Source organism: Phascolarctos cinereus, unplaced genomic scaffold (genome assembly GCF_003287225.1).
Source record: "Phascolarctos cinereus isolate Bilbo 61053 unplaced genomic scaffold, phaCin_HiC Scaffold_726;HRSCAF=1367, whole genome shotgun sequence".
In the NCBI taxonomy this organism is placed as follows: domain Eukaryota; kingdom Metazoa; phylum Chordata; class Mammalia; order Diprotodontia; family Phascolarctidae; genus Phascolarctos; species Phascolarctos cinereus.
The window spans coordinates 59,848,706-59,869,804 of NW_027556098.1; the positions used below are offsets into that span (position 1 = coordinate 59,848,706).

Genomic DNA, 21,099 nt, shown 5'->3' on the forward strand with positions numbered 1-21,099 from the left:
TAGCCCGAGGAGCCGCCGCCGCCGCCGCCGCCGCCGCCGGGCGGTGGAGAGAGCGGGGCGGGCGGGCGGGCTGGGAGGCGCCGCCGCCCGCGGACGCTGCAGGAGAAGGTGCGGCTGGGCAGAGGCGGACCGGAGAGGGGCTGCCGCGGCGGTCGGTCCGGGAGGCCGGAAGGAGGCGGTGGCCCCGCGGCCCGGGCTCTGCCGCCGCCGCCGCCGCTCGCGCTGTCGGACTCTTTCTGGTGATCCCCGGGCCAGGAGGAGGAGGAGGGAGGAGGAGTCTTGCTGCAATTTCACGAAGAATCCTCCTTTGCCGTCGTCGCCGCAGATTCTGGATTTAATATCGTGCCGGACCGAACATTCCCGGCTCGAGAGGGCGAAGAAGGGAGCCCCACAGAAGGTGGTGTTTAAAAACAAAAAACAACAGCAGCAACAACAAAAAAAGCAAAAAAAAACCCATTGTTTTTGGTGGTGTGACTTTTTTTTTACACCCCCCCTTTCCACCTTCTCTGTTTGATTTCCCCTCTGGACCATGGCCGACGACGACGTGCTGTTTGAGGATGTGTATGAGCTGTGCGAGGTGATCGGCAAGTAAGTCCTCCCCTACCTGGGGGAGGGGGGTGAGGGGGAGCGTGCATGTGAAAAAATGCATTGCCTTGCCAGGCTCTCCAGGTCCGCCCTGCTTTCTCCGCTCGCCTTCGCTCCCCGCCTGCCTCCTCCTTTGGTAATTCCCGTACTGGAGTAAATACTATAAATATAGACCTGTACCTGAACCCTCGAGGTTGAGCTTTGCATCCCCTCCCAACTCCCTCCCTTCCTCCCCCCCCTTTTTTTTGTGGTGTCTTGGGGGAGGATGCAGAGGATGGAATGATCCGATTATTTCATCTCTCCCGCCACCCCCCACCCCCTGTGTGATTTAGGGTCGAAGTGAAATGTGCTGTTTACATTATATCTGACGGTTGCACATGGCCTTGGCAGAACTGACTTGATAGTTACTCTCCGTGAGCAGTTTTGGTTATTGGTACCACCTTAAACTACCATAGGCCAAGAGAAGAGGCTTGCAGATTTGTTGGTTGTTGAATGGGTCGGGGGAAAGCTTGCGGGGAGGCGAACTTTACTGTTTCTTGGTTTATGGGGTGTGTTTCGACTGAACTTGATATATGCCTTTGTGTTCACCCCATGACCATAGTGGAGGTGGTCTTGTAAGTCTGTTTTCCTTCAGTTTCTGCAGATTCCATAGCCTGCCTAGATTAAGGTTAAAAGGAGACTGGATTCGGGTTTTTAATGGCTTGTTATGCAACAATTATTCAAACAAATGTTCATTGCTTTATATCAAACTGGAATTGGGATAGTTTTTTTTAGCGTGGGAACGATAGCTGTCTGCTTTGAGTCACTAGTTCGGTATAGTATATGACAGTGACAGCCAAAGTTCTCGTCCTTTTTATCTTGGTTGTGTAATTACACTAGAAAAAAGCAAGGGAATCTAATTAATAACAGTACTGATTGAGTAGTAAATCTGCAGTAACTCCTTTGTTTTTTTTTCCATCCTTTAAATTGTTTTTTAATAGTTCTCATATACTAGTTTAAATGCACAATTCTGTTTAATGAATTAGTGAATGAAATGCTGTAGATTTGAGGTTGATTTTATTTTAGTTCTGCATATAATTGGCACAAACATTTAAATGTTTGGATGGCAAGATGTGAAGCTGTTCTCTCTCAAATGAATTTAACAAGGGTCATTATTAACTCATTGGTTTGGGGGGAGAATGCTTTATTTTCTTCTAAGATCTAGAACTGGGAATGAAGTATGAGATGTGTTAGAGAAACTACCTTGAACTGGAAGGCAGTTTACAGGGAAAGAGCACCGACTCTAACTTCATTGGATCTGGATTGAAATCCTGCCTGTGATGCTTACTATCTTTATGACCTTGGGCAAGTCACTGAAATTCCGTGGGTCTCAGTTTGTTCATCTGTAAATGAGAGGATTGGACTCTAGATGTCCTCTGAGATGGACAGCTCTAGATCTGTGATCCTATGATGCTTACCCTAAGAGTATCAAAAAAATATTGGGGGGGGAACCTTGCTTTTTCCTAATATCTAAATTCCTTAACCCTAGCAGATACTTGTGGCACTTAGCTCCTCACTCTGCCGCTGCAGTTCCCTATGTCCTTAACAAAGTTGAGTACTTGAAGTTGTTTTGGTTTTAGTTGCAGGTTCGAAGTTGTATATTTTACTTATTTCACTAGTTCTTGAGTATTAGAAATGAATGTGCTGAAGATGTTGAGCATAGCTTTAGGAGGGAGGTTCAGGTATTGTATTATACTATAGCCCCACATGGTGAAATTGTGAGTTCAGCTTACACATTTTACTCAGGGCTGATTGATTAATATGCCTACATGTTCTTGTTTAACCAACTAGTAGTATATCTTAATATTCTCCTACAGTGGTGGCGCTGTAATTATTTGAAGGTTTAGAGATTTCAGAAAATAGGATGTCTTGTTAGAAGCATAGAATGAAAATATTTTAGGTATATGCAGAAAAATCAAGGAAATAAAGAAATGGTGAATTTCTATATCATGTTTTTTCATATAAAAGAATAGTATTTTCACTGGAGTGATTGTAAACCAGTTTTTTTTAGTTTTTTTCACCCCCTTTTATTTAGAATGTGTTACAATGGAAGGAGGGATAAATCTGGCTTCAAATTCTGGCTTTGCTTCCTACAAGTGTGACCTTAGACAAGTCACTTCCCACTTTGAGACTCAGTTTCCTCATCTGTAGGATGAGAATTGGCCTAGATCTTTTTCAGCTCTGACAATCTGTGACCACTGGTGATACTCATTAGATAAGGGTCCATTTAAAATAGATGATGGAGTCATTTTTGGCAGTCAGTATTTTGATTACTTGAGATTATTTCTGCTTCCCTCCCTCTCCCCCTAAGCCCAAAGAAAGCTTGAGGACAGTTTAACAAGCTAGTCAGTTAATTTTAGAGCTGCCTAAGAGGAAAAGCTAGTTTTGGAGTGATACATCTATTGCATCTTTCTTAATTCCTCTGAAGAGTCAAATACTCATTGAAGTCCATCAAAGACAAAAATCTCATCTGAACTTTGTATTGGAAGAATGTCATTTATTTTTTTTTTGATTCCTTTAGTGAATTCTCCAGTGTTTTCAAGACAGCATTATGAGGAAAGAATGTAATGATGGTCATTCTTGACCTTTGGAAAGTTTGAGAGGGTTATAAGTAAATCCTTGCAGCATCTATTGAAACTGGCTTAGGAATTGCCTTCTTTAGACACTTGACAGCACATAATTTTTTTCCTGGAATGTGTTGAACCATGAATAAAAAGCCTTGAAGAAATTCACAGAGAGGGGGCTGAAAGCACACCAATATTGTTATCTAGGTTCCATAATAGACTATTATAACTTTTGTTACTATTGGACTAGTCTCATAAGGTGTTCTGAGAGTACTGCCATAACTGACTTTAAATTACTCCTGAAAAGTACTTTGAAAGAAATAGTCTCTTCGTCAAGTCAACAGGGAAATTATATTTATTCAGTTGTTTAACAGATATTTGTTGAATCTTATTTTGTGCAAGACCACACTGTTAGGTGCAGTAAGAAAGTCTTATATTTTGATACACTTTGAGCTTGTTTTAGGAGGATTTGAGTGTTTCCTGTCGAGAATATCCTGTTACAGTGTCTAGGAATGTTAGCTTGCAAGTTCTTTTTCAATAACTTGAATGGAGATAGTCTGGAAAAAATTTCCTAGGACAAATTTATTATTACCTTTATGGTTATTTTAAAGAATTAACCTGTGAGGGAAGTATATGCTTACATCAGGACATTTTGAAAATGCCTCTGTGTTTTTTTATGAGTTACTTATAGTTGAAGCATTTCTCCAAACTTTAAAAGCCCAATATTAGGTTTTTTCAGTTAATATCTTTGAAGAGACAAGAATTAAATTGTAATGATGGGTCTTTACCATTTGCAGACTTCCTGGTTAAGAAAATACAGTAGTTGCTGGTAAGGTAAGGAGTTATATTGAAGATATTAGGAAAATTTTACATTATTTTATTGTGCTTTATGCAAAATCAATATAAAATAACAGATGGGCACTATTTTATATGTACATATATGATATTCCATAAAGAAATTTGAGGTGATTGTCGGAATGAAAATGTAAACTCCCTTATTTATAGTTGTTTTAAGGAAAGGGGAACAACAAGATGCACATAATTTTCACCCTTATTGATGGTATACCTACCATCGCATTTTGTGAAAATAACAGATTATTAAATATAAAGTCTTGTTTCATCTCTCATCAGCTCCCCAGAAACGATGGCATTCAGAAAAAGTTAACAGTGAAATTATAACAGAAGAAATATTGTTGTTCAGGTAGACGATAATATTTTAAAAGGCTTAATGTGGGTATGTAATACTGCATTTTTGGAGGAGTTGCTGTCTGAAAGCAAAAAATGCTTTTTGATTGTAAGTACTGAATTGAAAAAACCAAGACATGGATTTTATCTTCTATATAGTTTCCAGTCTTTCCTGGATGATGATAATCAGGCACTCTGCTAAGTTCTAGGGATACAAAGAAAGGCAAAAACAGTTCCTTCCCTCAGTGAGCTCATATTCTAACGGGGGAAAACCATGTAAAAACCACCTCACACTTAGGAGGTATTTATGGGATAAATTGGAGTTACTTTCAGAGGGAAGACACTAGGCGTATGGGTTGGAGAGAAAGAGTGAGGGAAGAAGGAGGCCTCTTACAAGGGTGGTATTTGAGAAGAGTCTTGAAGGAAGCCAGGAGGCATAGTTAAGAAAGAGGAGAGCATTTCAGCCATGGGGTACAGTAGCCAGTGAGAAAGTTTAGAGTGTGGAGTTGGAGTGTCATGTTCTAGGAGCTGCAGTTAGGCCAGTCTTCTGGATTGTAGGATACAGGCATGGTACTAAAGTGTACAAAGGGTTCGCGCTGGGAAGGGTTTTAAAAACCAAGCAATTTTATATTTGATCCTGGAGGTAATAGGGAACCACTGGAGTTTATTGAGTGGGAAATGACATGTTCAGATGTGTGCTTTAAGATGATCACTTTGGCAGATGAATGGAGGATGAACTGGACTGGGAAGAGACTTGAGGCAAGGAGCCAACTAGCTGTCTCTTGCAATATAGTCCAAGTGTGAGGTGATGAAGGCCTGAGCCAGGGTAATGCCTTTGTCAGAAGAGAGAAGGGGAAATACATGAGATAGAAATGACAGGACTTGGCAACAGATTGTTTGGGGTAACTGAGAATGATAAGTTGCCAGCTGGGATGATTGGGAAGACGAAAGTGCCCTCAGCAGTTAAAGGACATTTAGGAGTCAAGGAAAGCTTTGGAGCAAAGAAAGATAATGAGTTCTGTTTTAGACATAATGAGTTTAAGATGTTTGCCAATGGGTAGTTGGAGACATGAGCCTGGAGGTCAGGAAAGAGGCAGCTCAATGGATAGAACACTGGACTTAGACTGAGAAAGACCAGAGTTCGAATTCTCCTTCAGAAACTAGCTTTATGACTGTGGGCAAGTCACTTAACCTCTATAGGTCTCAGTTTCCTTTTATGTAAAATGGGAGTAATAATAGCACCTAGCTTATGAGGTTGTTGTGAGGGTCAAGAGAGATAACAAGTAAAAGCACTTTGTAAACCTTAAAAGGCAATGTATTATTGAAAGGCATTACTATTATTATTATTTCAGGTTCTGTCTGGCTTTTCTTTTCTATGCCTTTAATATTCACATTGATTCATTTCATCTAATGCTAGTATAGGGACTAATGTTCTTAACAGCACAGACCAGGGATTGCTCCTATAACATTTATTAATGATGATGGTTGTCTATTGGCAGGACTTAATTTAATATGAACTATTTCATTATTTTAATGTAGATTGTTTGCAATGCAGTCTGTTAGAAGGGTGGGGTTAAGTTGCTTTATGCACTTGAAATTCCATACTTGCAATTCTAGTAATATACTGTAGCAGGGGATTTATATAAAATCACTATATATAAAAATATTAAATACTACATTTACTAGTTCAATAATTCTTAAATTTTTTTGTCTTAGGAACACTTTACACTTTAAAAAATTTTAAGGACACCTAATAGGTGGGTTATATCTATCAGTATTTACCATGTTAGAATTAAAATGTCTTAGTATTATTATGAAAATAGTTTTGTGAACCTCTTGAAATGGGGGTTCTTTGGACCACACTTTGTGAACTGTTGTATTAGGTCATTCATACAGAGAAAAATCCAACTTCAATAATTTGTCTTAAATAATTTGGATTTCTGTTATTGCCTAAAAAAAAGGGTTTCTAATAACATCCCACTGGGAATGTTAGGTTGTTTTGACATCTTTCCTAGGTGTCACCTTTACTAACTAAATGGTATGTGTGGTGGTAAGAAATGAAAATTTTTTAGAAATTAATCGAGAAACTTTTGGTCTCTATCCATTTCGTAGTGACCAGGAGTTAACGTTAACAAAGTAAAGATATCACTGGCCGTAGTGAAACTTGCTCATAGGCACAGAATAAGTCTAAAGATTAAATATTCTGTGGAGGTCAAACAACTCTCCACAGAGAAAAGTTGTCTGGTAGAGTCATTTAAGTAAGAGAGAGAGAGAAAGAGAGTGAGTGAGTGTGTGTATGTGTGTGTATCTGTATCTTTTCCCCATTTTCCTTTTTCAACTCTGCCATAAGCCTTTGATTCCCTGGAGCTGCATATGTTGGCTGCCTTGTGCTCTCCTAGGTCTCTGTCCCTGCCATGTTTAATTCCAGTAATTGTGACCTTTAACTACTGTTAACTCACAAGTTTCCATTCTCCACCTCCTTAGTAGCTCTCTTCCCCCTCCAGTCTCTTATATTTCCAATCGTTTTATCTGTTGGGCTATTTGTGATTTTTTTTTTTGATCTGTTCTAATTTCATGGGGTCCATTACTTGGCACTCTTTTCCTTTGCGCTGTTAATTTTCCTTCCAGTTCTTTCCTTCAGAGCTTTTATTTTACTTGCAATTTTCTTCTTTCTTTAAATCTCTTGCATCATCTGTTCCAGGTACTCATGTAGTTCCTGTGGCCAAGCTACCTTTTTCTTTGATGTTATGCTTGTTGTTTTTTTGTTCTTCTGGGTTTATTTCCTGAGTATCTCTGGATTTATATTATTTCTTAAATTTAAAAAAAAAATTAGGTTTTTTTTCAATTAACAAGCATTTATTTTCTCTCCTCCTAACCTTTTCTTCCCTCATTAAAAAAAAAGGAAAAGAAAAACCCAATACATAGTTAAGCAAAACAAATTCCCACATTGGCTGTGTCCAGAAATGGACATCTTCTGCATCTTGAATCCGTTGCTTTTCTTTCAGGATGTAGGGTTGAATTCTTCATTAGTCCTCTGAAATGGTCATTGCATTGATCTGAATTCTTAGGTATTTTGAAGTTATTTGTCTTGTCAGTGTTGTTATTATATTTATTGTTTTCTTAGTTCTGTTTACTTTACTTTTATCAGTTCATATCAGTTTTCCCAGGTTCCTCTGAAAACTTCTTTATTTATTATGACATAGTAATATTCCATCTCATTCATATGCCATAATTTTGTTGTCATTCAGTCATTTTTCAGTCTTGTCCAACTCAATCTCATTTAGGGTTTTCTTTCTTCTTCTTCTTCTCTTCTTTTGGCTAGGCAGTGGGGTTAAGTGACTTGCCCCAGGGTGACACAGCTAGTAAGTGTCAAGTGTCTGAGGCCACATTTGAACTCAGGTCCTTCTGACTCCAGGGCCGGTGCTCTATCCACTGTGCCACCTAGCTGCCCCACATTCAGGGTTTTCTTGACAAAGATACTGAGTGATTTGCCATCTGCTTCTCATTTTACAAATGAGGAAACTGAGGCAAAAGGGTTAAGTGACCTGCCCAGGTTCACACAGCTAGTAAGTGTCTGAGGCTGTATTTGAACTCAGGAAGATGAGTCTTCCTGACTTCAGGCAGAGCCCTATACCTTTGTCCACTGTACCACCTAGCTGCCCATAATTTTAGTAATTCCCTAATTGTTGGGATCCAGTCTTTACTGCTACAAAAAGAATGTCTCTGAATATTTTTGTATGATTTTTTTTTCATTTCTTTGGGGTATGGGTCTACTAGTGGTATCACTGGGCTGAATGGTATATATGTTTTAGTAATTTTGGGGGCATGGTTTCAATTTGCTTTCCAAAAAAGCTGGACCAATCCATATCTCAACCAACAGTGCATACATGTGCCTGTTTTCCCACAGATCTTACATTTTCCTTTTTTTGTCCATTTTTCCGACCCAGTGGGGATGAGATGGAACCCCAGAGTTCCTTTAACTTTAAATTCTCAGTTATTAGTGATTTGGAGCATTTTTAAAAATGGCTATTGAAAGCTTGGATTTCTTCCTTTGAAAAACTGCCTCTTTATATCCTTTGACCATTTATCAATTAGGAGATGGGTCTTATTTGTATATAACCTATGCTGTTTCTTGATCATATTCAGCACTTTTTTATGTTTACTCATCTCTCCAGCCTCAAATTTCTATTTTGCATTTCACCCAAGAGAAGTTTTAGTTATTAAATGGAATAAAGACCTCATCAGACATCATTCATCAAGCATTTATTAAGTGTCAGCTATATGTCAGACATTGTGCTAGGTGCTGGAAATTCATGACCAGTAGTGAAACTCTTTCCCATAAGAAGTTTATGTTCTAATGGAGGAGACACATATGTTTCTGATTATCTGCAAAACATATTAAGTAGCCTCGGATAGGGAGAAGGGAAGGAAGGCACTAGCAGTTGGGGCAATCAGGAAAGGGCCTCATGCAAAAGGTGGAGTTGGGCAGAATCTTGAAGGAAACCAGGGGATTGCAAAAGACAGAGATAAGGAGAGTGTATTCTGGCCTGGGAGAAGGGCAGTGCCAAGGAAGGAAAACGGGAGGTGGAGTGTGTTGCAAGAGCAGGATCACAGATGTCTGAATCAAGATTTGACTCCCATTTCTGGAGTTGTCTCCCTGACTCTATTCATTGTACCTCCTACCTGCCTGGTGGAGAGAGAAAAAATAAGGGGGCCCAAGACGGGACACTAGGATACCCTTACAATTAGAGAGCAGGACTGAGATGATCATCTGGAGGTTGGAATTCGGATTGTGGAAAGTTTAGATAAGAATGAGAGGGGAGGTAGTGGAAGCAATGAATGTAGACAGCATGTTCTTTTTTAAAAAAATATTTGTTTAAATCTGCCAAGATCTGCCTTCTCTCCCCTCTTCCCCCCCCCTCGCCATTGAGAACATGAGAAAAACAAAACTCATAAGAAACATATATAGTCAATCACAATGAATGTCTACTTTGGCAACATCCAAAAAAAAATTTGCCTCATTCTGCATTCTGAATTCTTCACCTCTCTGTCAGGAGGTGAGTAATACTGTCTTCTGGAATTCTGGTTGGTCATTATACTCATAAGAGGTCAGCTCAGTAGTATTCTGTCGCATTTATATACCATAAAATCTTGTTCAGCCATTTCCGATTTATGGGTATTCCCTCAGATTCTCATTTTTTGCCATCTCCAAAAGGACTATAAATATTTTTATATACTCTGAGAGTTTATTTTGCTTAGGACTAATCCCTCCCTTAATCTGCCATTCCTTTAATTCCCCCTCTGCCCTTCTCTCATTTCCCTCTTGAGTGAAATATATTTCTATACCCAACTATATTTGTGTATTCTTCCTTTTTTTTGACCAGTTCAGATGAGAATAAAGTTCAGGTGTCAGCTGCTTCCCCACCCCCTTCTTGATTTGTTTAGATAGTTACTTGGACACCTGGATTATGTGAGATGATTTTCAGGTAACCTTTCTTTCCCTTAGCCCCTATCATATTAATCTTCCCCTCTCTTTCCATTCTTTTCTCCAGATTATCAAGACAACAGAATCACTTCCAGGTCTTGCCTAACTGGATTTCCTCTATGATTAGGGTTTGCGTAGGAGATCTATTTAGGAGATAGGGTTCAGAGGAGGCACATGCATCATCTCCCCATATTTGAATGGAAGCAGTTTTAATTTAGTCCTTTTTCATTGTTTCTTCATGTTTACCTTTTTATGTTTTTCTTTATTTCTGTGTTTGAACTTTAAAGTTTGTGGCTCTGGTCTTTTCCTCAGGGGTGCTTAGGAGCCCTCTGTTTCAATAAAGGTCCATTTTTTCCCCCTGTAATATTATACTCAGTTTTGCTGGGTAAGTTATTTTTGGCTGTAAGTCCATATCTTTTGTCTTTTGGATTATTGTGTTCCAAGTTTTCTGCTGCTTTATAGTGGTGGCTGCTAAATCATGTCTGATCCTGACTGACTTGAATTCTTTCTTTCTGTCTGCTTGTAATATTTTTTCTTTGACCTGAAATCTTGGAATTTTGTTCCTTGGAGTTTCCATTTTGGGGTTTCTTGCAGGAGTTAACCAGCATATTCTTTCTGTTACCGCTTTGCCCCCTGGTTCCAAGAGATTTAGGCAGTTTTCTTTTAAGATTTTTTGAAAAAACATGTCTTGGCGCTTTCCTTTCTTTCTTTCTTTCTTTCTTTCTTTCTTTCTTTCTTTCTTTCTTCTTTCTTTCTTTCTTTCTTTCTATGTGCATTAAGATAATCCATGGTTTTTAAATTTTTTTTTCTCTTTGACCTGTTTTTTGGGTCAGTTTTTGTTATGAGAATCTTAATATTTTCTTCCAATTTTTCAGCCTTTTGTCTTTGTTTTAATATTTCTTGTTGCCTTATGAAGTCATTGGCTTCTATTTGGCCCATTCTACTTTTCAGGAAGTTTGTTGTTTGGCCAAGGTTTTATGCCTCCTGTGCCATTTTCCCTTTCCAATTCCTTCTTCCATAGTTCTTATTTCTTCTTTTCCATTTCTTTTCCTTAAGTGCCCTTATTCCATTTATTAAAAAAAAATTAACTCTTTTTTTAAACACTCTTGCTTCATTTCTTCTAGGAATTCTAGTAGAGTTTGCACCAAAGCTATGTTCTTCTCTCAGGCTTTGCTTGTAGATGTTTTAGAATCATTCTCTTCCTGCATTTTTATCTTGAGCATCTCTGATACTATGATAGCTCATTATGGTATGGTTCTTTTTTGTTTGTCCATTTTTTCCTTCCTACTTTCTGACTTAGAACTTGATGTTTTGGCTAGGTTCTACCAAGCTTGTGGAGGGAAAAGCTAGACTGGTCCTCTTGCTGCTTTCTTGGGGTATTGAGTGTTGTATTATTCTAGGATCTCAGCAACATACTGGGGATTTGCAGACTTTCATTTTGCCCAAAGTCTGTGGATCCCTGTGGATCTGTGACCTAGGATTGGGTAATGAGTGACAAAGCAGCTGTTTGGCACTTGTACCCATTGCCCCTAGTATGGTTCTGGGATCTTTTGTGTTAGTGTACAATCTCTCTTGGGGTGCTGCTTGTGTGCCATGTCCTCCTGCCCTGACCCTGTCCATTTCCCTGTGCTCACCTAGGCTGGACAATGGGCTCATTGTGACTTTTTCTGTATTTCTCCATCAGAATTTGTTCAGGTGCAATTTTATAGATCTTTTTGAAGGAGTTGCGGAATAGGAGCTTACTTGCAGTTCTTTCCACTTGACCATCTTGATTCTAATAACTTCTTTTTCAAGACCTTTGGTTGAGAAAAGGAAGGGATGTATGAGACTACTTAGCAGAGATCATAGGGTCTAGGGAGGGTTTCTTAAGGCAGAGGAGACTTGGTCATGCTTCTAGATAGCAGGGAAGGAACCAATGGATAGGGAGAGACTGAAGATTAGAGAAAGAGGAGATGATAGTAGGAATAGTCTCTTGGAGAATTTAGGGGGGATGATATGAAGGGCATATGTACAGGGGTTATTTTTTGGCATGAAGGTCCACCTACCTCTTTATCAGAGAGTAGAGGAGTAGATAGTTGGCGTCATGTGTAGGATTTACTCAAAGAGGGCATATCTTGGAGCAAATGATCTTGTTTTTCTCTGTAAAATATGAAGTTAGGTCCTCCTGTGAGAGGGTAAGGGGAAAAGGTGGTTTGGGAGTCCTAATGAGAAATTAAATTTGGTGAAAGATATAAAAGATCTATTAGGGAGGATTAAAAGAATTTCTTTGTTTCTGTGTGGGCCCATTTGTGATTAGATAAATGTACTTGGACCCTGTGCAGAGTTGTGAGACTCTTTCTCAGTTCTAATCTGAGGAGCATAATTCAATCATCTATTATGCCAAGTGCTATAAGTGATAGGACTAGGGAGCAATAATTTGAGAGCAGTGGTTAATCAAACAGTAAATGTTTATTAAGTGCCTGCCTATGTGCCAGACATGCATGGTGCTAAGGGCTGAGGATACAAAAAGGGGCAAAAGACAGTCCCTGCCCTCAAAAAATTCATAATCTAATGTGGGAGATAACAAACATATATATAAATAAGTTATATATAGGATAAATGGGAAATAATTAACGGAGGGAAGACTCTAGAATTAAGAAGAGTTGGAAAAAACTTCCTATAGAAGATAAGATTTTTGTTGAGACTTAATGGAAGACAGGGAAGGCAGTAGACAAAGATTAGGAGGGAGACCAGACCAGGTATGGGGGACAGCTAGAGAAAATGCCCAGAGCTGAAAGATGCAGTGTTTTGTTCTTGGAATGGCAAAGAGGCCAGTGTCATTGTATCAAAAAGTATGTGGTGTGGAGTAAGATGTAAGAAGATTGGAAAGGTAGGAGCAAGCTAGTTTTAAAGGCTAGCTTACCTACACTAAACAGAGGATTTTGTATTTGATTGTGGAGTAGGGAGCCACTGGAGTTTAGTGAGTAGGGAATGACATGGTTGGACCTGGTTTTTAGTAAAATCACTTTAGTGGCTTAATGGAGGGTGGATTGGAGAGGGGAGAGACTTGGGGCAGGCAGACCCATCAACCAAGCATGGATTAGTAAGAATGAAATACGTTTTCAATTTTTTAGGTAAAGTACCTATAATGAAGTTGGTAGATGCCATGGTACCCTGGATTAGTAGGTTCAGTTGAATGTGTGAAATGACTATATTGAAATGTGAAGTGGCTGCCCAAGATGATTTCCCAGTATATTGCATCTCTTCCCATCATGCCCAGATAATAGTATAATTTATTTATGCTGTAATACCTACAAGTTCTGCTGAACTAGTACTAAACTATTTGTTTCCAAGCAAATATTTTTTGCTTTTAATTAATGCCAGAGAGTAACTGTCAATACTGTTCTTGGGTCTAATTTACTTTCTGAGTTTTACTAAGTTATTTGTTTAGAATAAGGTGGTAGTGTTTCTTTAAATCAGTCTCTGGTTCTTTGAATTAACTCCTGTTACCTTTTAACATTCACAAGGAAGTATTTTCACTGAAGATTTTCTATAATTGTTATTTTATGTGTGTGTGTGTATAATTGTTACAGAAGCATTCAGATTGCCAGTTTGATAAATGAATACGTAATTTTGTCATGTTACCCGCCCTGCATATATTATAACTTGAAAAGATTAATCAGTGATTGAGAACTCCTCATATACATAGTGCATAAGTAATAGAAATTTTTTGTCCTGAGAATCAGAGAAGAGTGTTCTAAAACAATACTTTTAGTGTTTATAATGACCATACTATTATTTTTATATTGAACTTGTGAAATATTGAAAATATTTTATTTTTATATTCTTTTTGCCAGACCTGGGATTAAAAATATAGATATAGAATTAGAGGCTAATGTCATGTCTGTTCACATTTCAGAAAACATTGTTTCCTGGAGGCAGTCTGTGAATTATTTTGCCTGGTACTTTATTTTCTGCATTCAGAAGCTTGGGGAAATTTTCTTGTATTATTTCTTACATTATGGTACTGGGTTTCTTTTGACCTATTATGTTCATTTGGAAGGCTTATGATCCTTAACATTATCTTTACATGTAATATCTTGTCTTTGAAACTAATGTGTTTTGCTTGTAAAGAGATCATGTGTTCTTTAAATGTTACTGCTTTTTGCATCTCTTCCAGTGTGTTCTTCGCTTCAGTGTATTTGTATTCCCAATCTCTTGTTCTCCCTTTTAACTTCTTTAGAGAGATTTGTTACTGTGGATTCAAGTTTTTCTATTCTGGTACTTATTTCTTCTGTAATGTAGTTATTCTAAGGTAATAAACTTGCCATTTGTTCCATTCTGACTTCTCTCAAGGTTCTTATTTCTCCCTTCAAACATTTTGTAATATCCTGCTGGAGTTCTATACTCTTGTAGAAATCCATGGGGCTTTTTTTTTTCCTTTCAGTTGCCTTCCTCTTGCAATATTTAGAGAGCTTTGTAATCTCTTGGATGTTTTAGTAGTCATCTTCCCTTAAGTATCTTCTATGTTGATTTATCTGCTTGAGCTCAGCTCACAATCTAATGGGGAGATAACAAACATACATCTAAACAAGCTTATATACAGGATAAATAGGAAATAATTAACAGAGGGAAGGCATTAGAATTAAATAGAATTTAAATAGAATAGAATTCTTAAGTAGAACTCTAAATGCAAATAAGAGAGGTTTGGAAAGCCTTTTTAGTTTTTATTAAATTTTATTCCTCTTGAGATCTTTGGTGATTTTAGGTTTTTTTTCTCCTTATATTCCCCCTTGGTCACTTTCTGATTCTTTCCCCTTTAATGAGTTTACCTTTGGTACTAGATCTCAAAACTGCTTTCCAATTTGTGGAATTTATTTTTCAATGGCTTCATTCTCTTCCTCCACATAGCTTGGTGGTAGGGGTAGAGAAAGAAACAAGACTGGCCCCAACAGGATTCTAATTCCCTTTTCTTAAGGTTAGATACAGCCCTGCATGCTGGTCCTTTGCCTGATTTCCCTATTATCTTTAGTTCTCTGGGCTGAGTCAGCATTTGCCACTTTTCATGGTCTACCTTATATGCCTTGGGAGATTTGATGTCCACTGCTTGTTGCAACAGGATGCTGGAAGAAGGGCACAAATCTTTGTGGGCAGAGACCATATCAGAAGGGAAATCCATGAGTGGGTCTCAAAGCATAAACCCATGAGTTGGTTTGTGTGCCCTGTCAAAGCCTGGAAGCTCAGTTGGACTGGGAAACTGAGTGAGGGTGCTGTGGATTAGAATTCTTTACTGTTAATTCAGAAAGCAACTCCTTGTTAGGCTTCTTGCTTGCTAATTCTTCCAATTCTGTTCTAAAATTCCCCTTTTTTTTTTAAGAGTTAATGGGGAGAAGATGTTTTAGTCCTTTACTTTCTTGGTCATTTCTACCTGTTCTTTCCTAAACTACCTTACCCGCCTGCCATCAGAAGTTAAATGTAGCAACTGTAGAGGATGTGGGCTTGAGATAGAAGTTATTAGCATGATATTTTCATAATATATTCATGTATTCCTGAAAAGATTTGCAGGACTTGAATTTTGGTAAATAGAATAATGTATTAGGAAAACTTGATATTGAAAGAACTCTTGCATTGTGAATCCCTTTGCAGTGTTACTAATTATTACCAAAGTTATCTTTCTAATTTTTTTCTTCTGTAAAATGGTGGGGAAAATTTTTGCCTTCTTTCTCACAGGACACTTAGAAAGCTAAAATGAGATCGTGTCTCTGAGAATGCTTTGAATAGTATACCGTATTGTACAAAGTAGTGCATTAATATTTTCAGTTTGATTTTCTTAAAGTGAGGCATACTCATATCTAATAATGAGGGAGGCATATGTTACTAGAAATATGGGGTGATGACTTTTACTAATCTCTCTTCCATTTCTCCTTCCCATCCCTTTTTCTCTCATGTTGGTTCCACATAAATGAAGAATTCTCAGGGAGAATTCTTGGTTTGTTTGGAAACTGTCTCAGGAGAATTAAGATTTGTCCAGTACCTACATGGATAGAACTGTTGGCACCTGTGTGTGATCAAGAAGCATTAAGTAAATTTTTGTTTGCATGACTTTTTCTGTGGCCTGTCTTACAATAATACCGGATTTCCACATCCTCATGTGTATAAGTATGGTCTATTATGCACTCAGCTTCTATATTCTATTTTATTCTACATTCTATATTCTGTATTTGTCTATATAAGTATTTTATATATAGGTATCCTATATGTACCTTTAGTACTAATACCTTGTGTCTTTATTCATGTTCTGTTATTTTGGACAATCAGATGGTTTATATATCTCTCTTCTCTCTTCCGTCTGTCACTTCTGGATAAGACAGCTACCCCTTGGCTGCATATGTCATAAAAAAGACCTAATATAGAGTTAGCAAGAAGTCATGTGACTTATGATTGGGAGCCCTTGGAGATCAACCAATTACCATTGCAACAAGTGATCTATAGTAGCTGATGCAGACCTTACAGACACTCCATGCTTCACTGTAGTCTAAGAAGTCTGGGCAGTCAAGAGAAGTGAACTGTCTTGGGGTGGAGCAGTGTGTATGACTTGCAACTATACATACCTTGTGTCAGTGAAACTCACAACATACCTCACAGTGCTAGAAATTGAAAGGGGGAGGGGCACCGTATTGAATGTTGCTCTCCCTCCCAAAGCCGAGAAGAGGGAAGGGAATGAGCATTTATATAGTATGTACTGTGCCAGGCACTATGCTAAGTACTTTACAAATATGATCTCATTTGATCCTCACAACAATGCTGGGAGGTAGGTACTGTTATTTTTCCTATTTTACAGTTGAGAATACTGAAACAAACAAAGGTTAAGTGACTTGCCCAGGGTCACACAGTTAGTGTCAGGCTGGATTTGAAGTCAAATATTCCTGACTCTAGGTCCAGCATTCTAACCACTGAGCCATCAACTGCCTCTGTTACTCCAGGGCCCAGAAATAGGACGCTGAATGTTGTGTCAGGGAATAGCAAGGAGGTCAGTTAGACTGAAGACAAGGCTATGTGAGGGGATGTCATGCGCATTTATTCTGGAAAGTTAGGCTAGTGCCAGATTGTGAGGGGCTTTAAATGTCAAACAGATGACTTTCTATTTTAACCTACTGGCAATGAGGAAGTTAATGGAATTTCTTGAATCAAAGTAGTGACATGATCAGACTTGTACTTTAGGAATATCAGTTTGGCAACTGTTTGGAGTATGTATTGGAGAGAGGAGAGATAGGATGTACGGAGGGCAATTATGAGGCTGTTGCTCTAGTTTTGGTCAAATGCTGCAGAGAATTTAAGGAAGAGGGCTTAGAAAAGGTCATTACATTTAAAAGTAAGTACAGTATTTGACAGAGAAGTTTCAGCTGAGTATACACTGGAAGCAAAATTGCCTTAAATTGGGAAATGAGTGGGAAGTGAGAAGGTGGAGCCAATGAATATACTTCATAAAGCTAGGACTTTGGCTATGAAAGGGAATAGAAATGTCGGATGATAGTCTTGAAGGAAGTTGTGTTTTGTTTTTTTTTAATGGAAAATCTAAGCATGTTTAAAAGAGGCATTCAAGGAGCCTGTGGATCAAGAAAGGTTGAAAATTAGGGAGAGAGGAGAGATGATTGAAATGGTTAACTCTAGGTGGAGCTGTGAGAGAATGGAGATATGTTGATAGCAAGGAGAAAGGGCCACTTCTTCAGAGATTAGCAGCTTTCTTTTCCTGGTGTTCAGTAGCTGTGGCTTTGAGAAGGCCAGTATTGTAGTTCTTCCAGAGGCAGTTACCAGGTTGCATCTCCATTAGGGTTGCTCCCCTGAATGATGGCTTCCGGGGGCTAGGTTTGAAGCAGGCTAATTAGTCTGGATTGCTGCTCTTCTTGGGATTCTTGGGCTTAACTGCTCATTGGTGTCAGTGATGTTAGTGGTGGCAGAGATGGCAGGTTCCTTCAGAAGAGTTCCCCTCGATTATGGCAGTGGGGACTTGGCTGGAAGCCCTGCTGCCCTGGGGGCGCTGCTATTCTGGCAGCTCTTGGGTCCAGGGTGTTAGGCTGTCTCTATAAAGGTCTGAATGAAGGTGTTGTTTGAAGTGGTGGCAGTGGTTTGACCTGCCTGGCATGTACCTCTTGCCACTCCGTCAGGGTGTGTTGCTCTTTGAGCTTGACTGGTTTGCCTGCTGCAGTGGTGGTAGTTGGTTGGCATTTGATGTTGGTGGTAGAGATGACTGCCTTCTTTTCATCAGAGGCTGCATATTTTTTAAAATTTTATTAGTTTTTTTTTAGTTTTATACATGTGTTTAAAAAACTTTGGGTTCCAAATTTTCTCCCTTCCTCCCTCCCAACCCATCCTTATTGAAAAGGCAAGCAACTCGATACAAGTTATACATGTGTAGTCATGCAAAACACTTCTGTAGTAGTCATGTTGTGAAAAACTAAGTAATTTCCCTTCATCCTTTCTCACCCGCCGTTTATTCTGTTCTCTCTTTCGACTCTGTCCCTCCCCAGGGGTGTTTGCTTCTGATTACCCCCTCCCCCAATCTGCCCTCCATTCTGTCATCCCCCTGGTCTCTTGTCCCCTTCCCCCCATAATTTTCCTGTAGGGTAAGATAGATTTCCATACCCAATTGAGTGTGTATGTTATTCCCTCCTTAAGCCAAATCTGATGAGAATGAGATTCAGTCATTCCCTCTCACCTTCCCCTGTTTCCCCCTCCACTGTAGAAGCCTTTTCTTGTCTGTTTTATGTGAGATAATTTACCCCATTCTACCTCTCCCTTTCTCCTCCCAGTATAATCCTCTCTCACCCTTAATTGTATTCTCTAGATACCACCCCTTCATCTTCAACTCTTCTGTGCCCTTTATCTGTCTATCTATATACATACATATAATTTTTTTCCTTCCAACTACCCTAATACTAAACAAAGGTCTCATGAGTTACAAGCATCATCATTCCATGAAGGAATGTAAACAGTTCAACCTTAATAAGTCTCTTATGATTTCTCCTTCCTGTTTACCTCTTCATGCTTCTCTTGAGTCTTGTATTTGAAAGTCAAATTTTCTATTCAGCTCTGGTCTTTTCATCAAGAATGCTTGAAAGTCCTGTATTTCACTTAATGACCATTTTTTCCCCTGAAGGATTATACTCAGTTTTGCTGGGTAGGTGATTCTTGGTTGTAATTCTGTCTCCTTTGCCCTCTGTTCCTGCTACCTGGACTGTCTGCCGCTGCCGTGCTGCCCACCGCCATGCTCTGCCACTGCAGCCTCCACCTATTGTACCAAGCCCGGGTCCCAGCCCCATGGGTCCGCACCTGAGCCGAGGCTGCCCCACTTGCCACTGCTGCTCTGAGCCAAATGTCCTTCACCTTTGCCTCCCTGATGCAGGTGTATTTCAGCGAGGCCAATGTGAAGCAGGTGGATGTCCCAACCCAGAGTGGGGCCTTTATTATATTCCATGCCTTGCAGTCTCTTAATGTAGAACCTGCTAAATCTTGTGTTATACTGATTGTGTTTCCACAATACTTAATTGTTTCTTTCTGACTACTTACAATATTTTCTCCTTGACCTGGGAACTCTGGAATTTGGCTATAATATTCCTAGGAGTTTTTCCTTTGGGGATCTGTTTTAGGAGGTAATTGGTGGATTCTTTCCATTTCTGTTTTGCCCTCTGGTTCTAAAATATCAGGGCAGTTTTCCTTGATAATTTCTTGAAGGATGATATCTAGGCTCTTTTTTTTGCTTATGGCTTTCAGATAGTCCAATAATTTTTAAATTCTCTCTCCTGGATCTATTTTCCAGGTCAGTTGTTATTCCAGTGAGATATTTCACATTGTTTTCTATTTTTTCATTCTTTTAGATTTGTTTTACAGTGTCTTAATTTCTCATAAAGGCACTATCTTCCAATTGCTCCATTCTAATTTTTAAGGAAGTATTTTTTTAAACAATTTTTATTTGTCATTCGTTCATTTACTTATTTATTTTGGTCTAGGCATTGGGGTTAAGTGACTTGCCCAGGGTCACACAGCTAGTAGGTGTTAAGTGTCTGAGGCCACATTTGAACTCAGGTCTTCCTGATTCCAAGACCAGTGCTCTATCCACTGAGCAACCTCGATGCCCTAAGGAAGTATTTTCTTCAGTAAGCTTTTGGACTTCCTTTTCCATTTGGCCAGTTTTGCTTTTTAGGGCTTTCTTCTCCTTATTGGCTTTTTGGACCTCTTTTGCCATTTGGGTTAGGCTATTTTTTAAGGTGTTATTTTCTTCAGTATTTTTTGGGGTCTCCTTTAGCAAGCTGTTGACTTGTTTTTCTTGATTTTCTTGCATCACTCTCATTTTACTTCCTAGTTTTTCCTTTACTTGTTTTATTTGTTTCTCAAACTCCTTTTTTGAGCTCTTCCATGGCTTAGGACTGATTCACATTTTTCTTGGAGGCTTTGGATGTAGGAGCTTTGACTTTGTTTTCTTTTTTCTGGTTGTATGTTTTGATCTTTTTTGTTACCAAAGAAAGATTCTGTGGTCTGACTTTTTTTGTGCCTTTATTCATGATCCCAGCCAATTACTTGAGTTTTAAACTCTTTGTTAAGGTAGGGATCTGCTTCCAGTGTGGAGAATGTACTGTCCCAAGTTTCAGGGGTTTCGTGGAGTTATTTTCAGAGTTACTTGTAGGGACCTGTAAATTTTCAGTTTTTCCAAGGTGGTATGATAAGGGGCGAAGTGTTTACTCCCTTCCTGGCCTGTGCTCTGGTCTGTGAGTGACCACAAGCACTGTTTTCTGTCTTGGAACTGTGAGGATTCTGTCTTCACTGCCACTGCAAACTCCAGCACACCAGCACTCCTCCTTGCCCCAGGACTGCCACCCTGAACTGTGACCCAGATCCAAGCACAGGCAAAGCAAGAGAGTCCTGCACCAGCAGAGAGATCCCTGCAATCCCACTCTAATTAGCCACTCGATTCCCCCTCAGTCTGGGCTGGAAGCTCAGGAAGCAGCCACTACCTTCCCCAAGGGGGCCAACCTTGGGGACTGGGGCGGGTACCATGTTTCTCTCTCACCGCAGTCACAGACATGTCCTATTGACCTTCTAAGTTGTATTTGGTGTTTGTGGGTTGAGAAGTCTGGAAACCACCATAGCTGCCCATGATTCAGTGCTCTGAGGACTGCTCCAGGTTCGCTGAGGCCTGTTTTGTCTGTGCGCCCACACCGAATTGCATTTCTCTCCCAGCCTGGTGTGATATACCTTTCTGATCAA

General features: G+C 39.3%; 1 protein-coding gene across 11 annotated transcripts in view; it reads left to right on the forward strand.

The window, feature by feature from the left end:
• The first annotated feature begins 353 nt into the window (after positions 1-353).
• CASK (calcium/calmodulin dependent serine protein kinase) overlaps positions 354-21,099 on the forward strand; it is a 379,925-nt gene continuing 359,179 nt past the window's right edge. For 5 of the 11 annotated variants that reach the window (XM_020967090.2, XM_020967085.2, XM_020967086.2 and 2 more), the window contains exon 1: positions 355-588. In XM_020967090.2, coding sequence (XP_020822749.1) covers positions 530-588 — 59 coding nt within the window. In that variant the 5' untranslated portion in view covers positions 355-529. Of the gene's footprint in view, positions 589-21,099 lie in introns of all 11 variants that reach the window. The other 6 variants (XM_020967084.2, XM_020967088.2, XM_020967093.2 and 3 more) reach the window with 2 other exon arrangements.